The sequence below is a fragment of the Gavialis gangeticus genome, unplaced genomic scaffold (genome assembly GCF_001723915.1).
Source record: "Gavialis gangeticus isolate Ggan-Ray unplaced genomic scaffold, GavGan_comp1, whole genome shotgun sequence".
In the NCBI taxonomy this organism is placed as follows: Eukaryota; Metazoa; Chordata; order Crocodylia; family Gavialidae; genus Gavialis; species Gavialis gangeticus.
The window spans coordinates 98,882,154-98,890,618 of NW_017729025.1; the positions used below are offsets into that span (position 1 = coordinate 98,882,154).

At 51.1% G+C, this 8,465-nt stretch overlaps 1 protein-coding gene across 5 annotated transcripts in view; it reads right to left on the reverse strand.

The window, feature by feature from the left end:
• The window catches only part of DGKZ (diacylglycerol kinase zeta), a 104,931-nt gene that overhangs the window by 22,235 nt on the left and 74,231 nt on the right, over positions 1 to 8,465 (reverse strand). For all 5 annotated transcript variants that reach the window (XM_019519299.1, XM_019519300.1, XM_019519301.1 and 2 more), the window contains 11 exons: positions 8,262 to 8,330; positions 7,662 to 7,733; positions 7,224 to 7,340; positions 7,058 to 7,129; positions 6,540 to 6,635; positions 6,201 to 6,283; positions 5,295 to 5,355; positions 3,981 to 4,094; positions 1,684 to 1,824; positions 700 to 778; positions 237 to 292 (listed from right to left, as the gene is read on the reverse strand). In XM_019519299.1, coding sequence (XP_019374844.1) covers positions 237 to 292; positions 700 to 778; positions 1,684 to 1,824; positions 3,981 to 4,094; positions 5,295 to 5,355; positions 6,201 to 6,283; positions 6,540 to 6,635; positions 7,058 to 7,129; positions 7,224 to 7,340; positions 7,662 to 7,733; positions 8,262 to 8,330 — 960 coding nt within the window. The remainder of the gene's footprint in view (positions 1 to 236; positions 293 to 699; positions 779 to 1,683; positions 1,825 to 3,980; positions 4,095 to 5,294; positions 5,356 to 6,200; positions 6,284 to 6,539; positions 6,636 to 7,057; positions 7,130 to 7,223; positions 7,341 to 7,661; positions 7,734 to 8,261; positions 8,331 to 8,465) is intronic.

Genomic DNA, 8,465 nt, shown 5'->3' on the forward strand with positions numbered 1-8,465 from the left:
ATGGAACTCTAGGGAGGTCCTGTCTGGGATTCTGGTTTGAGTCCGAGTCCCTCAGTACAGGGATGAGGAGTTCAAAGAGGTGCTGAAGCAATTATTGCACGACAAGACCTACAGTTCTGCTACCCACTGCCCCACTCCCCATGCAGATGCCCAGAGAAAGCAGCTGGGGAAGTAGCTATGAGTAGATAGGAATGAGACAGGCAGGGCCCATCTCCTCTGGAGCCCCACGAACTCACCCCAGCATAGAACATTTTATTCCGAAACCGGCTGTTGAACTTCTCTGGATTGGCCTCTAGGGAAAGGAGGAATGAAGCAGCATTACTTACTCACTCCCAAGACAAACTTGGCCGTCTGTCTGCCCTGCCCTCAGTGGCTCCAGAGCCAGCCATCCCTCCTGTGCCCTCTCCAGTTGTCTCCCTCCATGCTCCTAAGTGGGCTCTCCCCCACCACACCTTCCATCTGCTCACATATGCTCTGCACACACCACCCAGTCAGACCCCCCAGCTTCTCTCCATTTGCTTCCCAGCCAGTTCTCCCCTTGCCACATCTCCCTGGCCATCCTTTTTTGTCCACTCCCCTGTGGTGAAGAAGCCCTTAACTACAAAGCTGATGCGTGCTGTTCACTCTCCTCACACTGGTCTGGCCTGGCCCTAATGTTTTGCAGAGGGTCCCAGACAGCCCTACCTTACCCCTAAGTACCTCGTGATTCGTGAAACTCTAGGGTCACACGTGCATCAAAGCCCAGGCTGAAATAGTTATTGAAGACGTCAAGGGGAAGCTGAAACAGAAGGAGAGGAAGGTGAAGCCAGTGACTGCTGAGAGATCCTGCTAGAAGCATGTACCCCGAGAGAGAGGCCACACTTCTCTGGCAACCTGGTAGCCACACACTGAGAGCCATGGCCAGCACAGTGAGCAGAGCAAAGCTGAGGGAGAAAGAGACCTCCCTCCTTTCCCAGGAAACAATGGTGGCCATGAGCCCAACAGCCATGTGTTGGTAGGGATGGAGCACCTCTTTCTGTTGCCCATAGGATAATTGCCCAAAAGGGTCAGCATGGAAACAGGTTCAGCATCCACAGAGGAAGTCAGGGTGACATATTGAGTCCAAATAACTGCCCAGGATGAAACAGGGTGGCAAATGTGGTGTAGGTGATGTTTTTCTTATGCCAGATGCATCAGGAGCTGGGGGTCCTTTGCCAGCCTGTCCTGCTTTCCTGAAAGCCTATGATGAATTCTTAACCTTCTGCTCAGGAGCCCTCAGGGGATGGAAAGAAAGTTTCCCAAGGGATCAGGGATGTCTCCGTTCCACCACTGTTGTTCCAACTGCTTAGCCCCTCTCCTGACAAGGATGCGACTAGCTTGCTGTCTGCTCCCACCATGACTCACTACACTAAGGGGACAGTCCTGTGAAGATGCCTTGTTCCCACAGCAAAATCTTCATCAAATCCTTGTGGTGATTTGCAGCATTATCTTAGTTCCAGCTACCACTCCCCCATACTCCACAGGCTAACTGAACTGTGAGAAGAGAATGCCAAAATTTGGGGTAGGGGGTGGAGATAGACAAACAGGATGATAGACACTGGCCCACTGACTGCTGAGTGCCGTCTGAACTGGGGACAGACAAAACATGCTTGCCAGGGGGCAGGAAGCCTGGGCACAGCTCAGATGCAGGGGGAAGGGTCTCACCTTGTCCGTGGCTGTTTCATCCTTCTCCTCAGGACTTGCTTCGGTGTTTGGCTCCACATGGAGATTCCAGCGGTCGAGCTGTACTATATTTCCATCCTCCACGTGTGACAGGATTTTTGACAGGGGCTCGTCTGTATAACCCTATAGGCCAAAGCAGAGCTCAATATACCAACAGGCTGGGGCTGTACCCAGAAAGAAGGGGGAGTGGGGCTGGGTCAGCATGCCCCAGAGCAAAGCACGATGGGGCAAAAAGGTAATGATATTTTAAAATACGTATAAATAATGAATCTTTAATTAAATACCTTTTCACTGAAAAATAAGCCCATTTAAAATTAAATTTGAAATTAAGACAGCCCATATGAAGGCCTAATAATTTAGATTAAATAAAAACACTCAAACAGTACATGTTTGCTGCCCAAGTTTTAAAACACTGAACTGGTGGAAATCATTAGCTAAGCAGCTGGAACCAAAATCTGTTCAAAGCATGAACCCAGCTTTGACAACAAGGGTCTCTTCTATATGTGCAGAAAGACCATTGTTTTTGCTTCAGTTTACTCAACTAGGTCAGTTCATTGACTAGTTCATTCAGAGTTGAGAAATGAAAAAGCAGGAAAGCCTGGCTTCCTTCCTTTTTCAAGCTCTGAATAAAAACGAGGTATGAAAGGATGAGATCTACTCATTCAAAAAATTTGAGGAGGGGGGCCAACAGAAGCAAACTATTCAGTTCAGAAGCTACAGATAAGACTTCCTTTGTTTAATAGGGCAGTTGGTTTTAAATGCAAAGCATTCTGATAAACTTGCTTTTTTTGTTCCTCGTGTATCCAGTACATTCAAGACTGTTTTATTTAACTGATTAAAAACAAAGAAATTAAAATGCTAGCTTGGGCATTTTTATTTGAATTCATCCAAGTGCTGCTTGATTCAAAAGACAAATAAAAATGAAGCATCTTTTAGTAGAAAAGGGCTGCATCATTTGCCATTTTCTAATGTAACAAAAAAAATGGAAACCCCCCCCCCCAAAAGGTCTGGTAAGCTATAAATTGCTTCAGCAAGTAGGCATAGCAATAATGTAGCTGAATGTACCAGCCAGAGAGAGTCAACATCCCTTTAGGAAAATAAAAATAAAGCACAAATGCCAAACAAGAATCAAGTAGATGATTTCAGTCACAATTAAAATCAGTGACTTAAATTGCTTACATTTAAACCAATCCACCAGCATAAGCAGGGCTAGGCTAGGTCACTAAGAGTGCAAACAAACATTGCACTTGTGTCACTATTATTATTTTTATGATGGCACAAAGGGAAAGCAAGCAGACATCTAATCCATTTGCTGCACACCACAAATGACCGAATTTGTGGAATTTGTGGCTCTGACAAAAGGTGGTAACAGTTTCTGCTGCTTTATTGTAGCAACTGTCTGTTTGCTTTATGGCAGAGAGTGTAGGCAGCCTGTGGTCTCCAGTCATCCCAACCAGGCACTCCTGGGCCTCCAGGGGCTGGATTCTGTGCATCCCATGGATTCCCATGCAGGATTGAGCCCCTCAAGCCCCAGACACGCCTGCCTGGCTTTCCCCTTTTAGAAAAATGCCCCCTAGAGATTCCACAGGGCATATCCCTGCAAGTGGAGAACCCCAGCTTTCTCTGCTTACAGAAATGCTCCATAGAGAACCTCTGAGCATTACTCTGCAAGTGGGGAACAGGTTGCCCACCATCCCACACAATTAATAGGTGGGGCAATGGGTGACAAGCATTTTGCCCAGTGAAGGAGATCTGGGCTGACGTGCACCCTGGCATAGCCCCTACCCTGGCACAGTCCCACCTCCCTGCAGCAAATATGCTAGGTTGAGCTCTGAGTTACTTGCCACTAAGGGCAGATTCCCCATTTATAGCTGATGTCATCTGTGGGACAAAAGTTAATTTGCTTAGGGGCTGGGCCCCTGGGTGATATGCACACGAGAGGGCACCCTATGTGTCAATCAAGGCCCTCTCCTAGATTTCTGCAGCACTTATACCAGACACCAAATGCAATTTTTCCTACACCCAACAGTGCTCCACACTGCTCTCATTTCCTCTGCTGGCAGCTCTTAGGCATGACCTATCTTACAGCAAGGGTGGAAAACCTCTCCAAGTCAGAGAAAAGCTCTCAGCTCCCCCACCCCTTGAGGCTCAGCCCTCTCCTCACTTCTGCCAAACTGTGCTTAAAGAGCCCGCACTGCCATGGAGCAGCTGTGTGCTAAGTGTTCCCTGCATCTTCCTCTGCAGGTACCCTTTCCCTCCCCTTCCTCTGTGTCACTTACCCCGCCCCAGTTCAGTGTCCTGGCCAAGTCGTTCCCAGTCCCCAGAGGCAGGATGGCTACAGGAGGAGGAGGGTTCAGGCGCAACTGGTCTAGGATGGAAAGGATCCAGCCCACCTGCTCAAACAAGGAAGGCACCTAAGAAGCGCCCTGAGATTACCAGCTGCTGTTAGCTGATCAACTCAAGAGAGCAGAAAGCATTAGGTATAGCGAGAGCAGAGAAGAACATGGAGGCTGGGGTCAACCCAGGCCCTCAGCCATTTCAGAAGCTTTCTACCCTACAGCTCGAGGAAAATCACAAGTCCCTCCATTTTAAGACATGTGTAGCCTGTCCCAAGCAGAACTGGTGTAACCCTGACCATGGCAGTAAGCCTCCCCAGTGTTTAGCATCACTCAACGCACTCCACCCCTCCCCAACTCCAGCACCTTCATAAGCAGTCATACTTGTATTGAGCCCTGCAACCCAGATTCCATCAGGGCTCCTGCAGTCAAGCATCCCAATGCTTCTGCTGCAAAGGGGGAACAAGTGCTTCTCAGTACCTAACCTGGAAGGCAGGGTTAATCTTCCAGAGACACAGGTAAAGCTTGGGAGGATCCTGGGCTCTGGCTGCCAAACTTTGCTTAGCTGAGGGTTATGTTTGCACCTGGCCAGGAGCTCCAGGGCTTGCATAAATGGCATTAAAAGGGAAGCAATGACAGCAGTCATCCTCCCCTCTGATATGGAGATATAGTCCTGAAAATTTATAGGTCCCAGTCCACCTTAAAGCTAGATGCTCAGATGGAGATGGAACATTGCATGCTGGAACCCGCATCTCTAATGACAGAGCTTCATGGAGATTCAGTGGGGACACATTGCCCAATTTTGGATTAGATTAGAGGTGTCAAGGCTATGCCCTGTGGGCTGGATACATCTCATGGAGCCACATCATCTGGCATGTGGGGCTACTGGGGAAGCCAGGGATTTGGGAACACGGTAAGTGGGGATGGAGCTTGGCACTTAATTTTGGCATATAAAGCCTCACTAGGAATGTTTTTCTGCAGCAGAGGGGGCAAGAGGTGGGTACGTTAATTCCTGCAGCTTGGGAATTTTCAGTGGTTAACACTGCTGCTACTTGCCCTGCTGCTGGAGGTAGGTCTGGATATGGCCCATGACCCCTATGGTCTAATCTACATCTAGCTTGGGACAAGATGGTGGGGGGGACAAAGGTGTTTGACACCCTTGGAAGGAGCTGCCACCTCTCCTGGCAGGGCAAGAGGCCTGGAGTAAGGCTAAATCCCCATGACAGCAGTGAAAGCTGAGAGCTTGGGACAACTCACCGTGCCATCCCCGCCACATGCCAGGATGCGGAGGTTGTGTACCTTCCGGTACATCTCCAGCCTGCAGGGGAGCAGAAAAGGGAGGGGGTCACTGACACACCAAAGAGCTGCAGTGGTCAGTCAGGCTCTTTCCAGAAGGAAAGCTTGCAACCCCATGTAAGTCTCCCAACTACCCATGTTGCACAGGGCACTCCACATGCAACACTGGGTTAACTTTCCCAGGCCCCCAACCACTGGGGTGACCATCTGTCCCAGTTAGAAATATGGGACATCTGGGACACTGCCTCCCTCACCCTCTCCTTCCTCTCTCCCTCCCAAGTTAGCAGCTTGCTGCAGGGAGAGGCAGAAGGTGGAGCAGCATGCTGCGACAGGCAGCCTACCCAGCTAACTTCCTGGGGAACCATGCCCATTTCCTTTCCCTGCCAGACTGTGCCCCATGCCCAGGACACGCTTTTTAATCTGTGCCTCATGCCTGGGACTGGCCTCTAAAATCCAGGACTGTCCCAGGAAAACTGGTAGATGATCACCCCACCAACCAGGGAAGCAGGTTAGCATCACTGCCTCCATTGTGCAGATGGGGAAACTGAGGCACAGGGAGGTGACAGGAATTGCCCTAGGTCACCCAATGAGCTGGGAATAAAACTCCAGTGTCCTGGCTCCCAGCCTTGTGCCTCAAGCATTAGACCAGGCTTCCTCTGAGAAGCATTAGAGTCTGAACTGGCTGGAAGATCAGACCCTAGAGACATTTCCTTGGCACTGAGCCTGCACTGGATGCCCAGTCACACAGTGTCCTGACAGGGGCCTTTCCCTAGAGCAGCCCCTTGCCAGCTGGGGAGGAAGGGCCCAAAGGCCCCTGGGAGAGATTCTGCAGGCAGTGGGGACAGGCCTGCTGAAGCTGGTACTCACGCTTCCTTAGGGCCACCCTGGCTGAGGTCGAAGACTTGCCGGGGGTTGAGATACCACATGAAGGACTGGATGATCTTGGCTCCCTAAGAGAATGACAAAGACCTGAGGGCTGAGGACATGAAGAACCCCATGGGGACTGTGGGGGAAATAGGAATCTGGAGTTCTGATGAGTCAGGCAAGGCCTGGCTGGGGGACAGGATGCCAGTGAGTAAGGCTGGCACCACACAGGCTGCTCCTGTTTTCACAGCTGAGATACCACCAAACACTGGCTTCTCAGCAGCTGGGACAGGATGGCTCCATGGGGCTGGATTCCCAGGGGCACACAGGACAAGGCTCTACCTGATTGCCTCCACTTTTGGGGTTCACAAACACCAGGAGGGGCTTCATGAGCGGTGCTGGCATGGGCTTGATAACGAAGGGTTTCCATCGTCCCTCCTGCAAGAGACACCAGAATCCCATTAACAAACTGGGGAAATACCAACTCCCACCTCTGACTGTCTCCCAGCCCTCAGGCACAGCAGCATCTAGATATGGGGCCCACAATGCACTATACCACTCCTGAGCCCAGTGGGATCCAGCTACAGGGCCCTGTACTGGTCTTTGTCCTTCCACAAAGATCCACCCCCATCTTTTTTCCCCTCTTCTTTTCAACACCCCTTGAGATCCCAGCCCTGCCATTCCAAATGCTGCTCATGTCCCAGCACCCTCCCTCCACTTCATGCTACCCAGCTCCATGTCACAGTTCACACCCTCCTCCATCTGGCACACTGCCTGCCCCAGTTCCCATTTCTGCCCTCAGCCTCCCCACTTCCCTTCAGTCCTGCCCATTTCCAGTCACTCTGGCTCTGCTCTCTGACCTCGGGTCCCTTTTTGCTGGATTTCCTCTTGAATGACGTCCTCTTCTTCTTCTTACTGGACTTCAATGGATTCTAGTGAAGAAAAAAAAAACCCACATCAAGAGCTGCTGGCCAAGCAGGAGTCAGTGAATTAAACAAGAGAGAGAATTCCATGGGAGAGACTCACCTGGGGGCGCCGGACACGCAGGATCCAGGTGGGTGGGACAACAACAGCAGCGTGAGCCCCCAGTGAGCAGGGTTCCTCGATGTGTTGCAGCATGAAGCATGACACCTTACTGTGGTACTGAGAGGGAGAAAGAACATGGCTGCCCAGTTGCTTGGGCATGGCCTGGAATGCCCTACTTTCAATGTATGCAGCACCTCCCGCTCCTGAAACAATGCAGGAGCCTATTCATGGCCAGGTTCCCAATAGGGAAGAAGGGGGCAGGGGACCTGGATGAGGTGAGCTCCCAACAACTGCAGCAATTCCAGCCTCTCTGACTAAGAGGCGCTGTAGGGAACAGGCCATGAGCACTGACAGAGCTCCTGGCTCGTGTTTGAAATCTGCATAGCAATCAGGGGTCACCAAAGCATATATGGGTGCAAATGGCAGGACTGTACTCACTGCTTGCTTACACCAGGAGCAGCTGATGGCCACAATCTCCTTGCTGTGGAAAGCAAACTTCTGCTGGAAACCCTGAGGAAGGACAGAGGAAGAGCTCTGAGCAGCTCTTGCAATGAGGGGCCTGCTGAAGGGGAACAGAGGCTTGACAGGAAGGGCAAATGCTAGCTGCAAGAGTCAGCCAGTGTGCCCAAGGTCTCAACCAGATGGCTTCCCAATGCCAGGGCCATGGACAGGGATGTCCAGTGTGCTCCAGTAGTTGTCCTTGGAAGCCAAGGAAGGCTGTAGCCCAGGAGTTTGGGGAGAAGTGGGGAGTCCCTTCAGAACCGACTGGATTCACTGGGAGTCCAAATCTGTATGGGAATCCCAAGACTGGATGAACCTGGGGAGCATAATCTATTGGGTGTTCACAACTGCTCCACTCCCTGCCACTGGCAGGCTCTGAAGGGAAAGAGTTAAGAGTAGTGGCTCTAAGGGAGCTGGAAGCTGTTCCCAGGAGGGACTGCGGGATTCTTTCCTATGGACCCTAGACAAGTCATCGTTCCCAGCATGTCTGACTTCAGCTCCTTTTCAGACTGAGGGAGAAGCAAGAGGCCTTCTTACCTTGCCACACTGCCGGCACTTCCCTTCCTGGCGTCTCCGGTGTACCCAGTGATGTCGGACAATTGCAGGCTAAAGGGAAAAGAAAGAGGCCAGGTTCAAAGAAAAGATGGGCTTCATCTCTCTCCTAAAGGCAAGCATGTTTTCTCTTCCAGGTTGGCTGATCTCGTACGGCGAGCTTTAAACTAGCCTCGCCGGGGGAGGGGG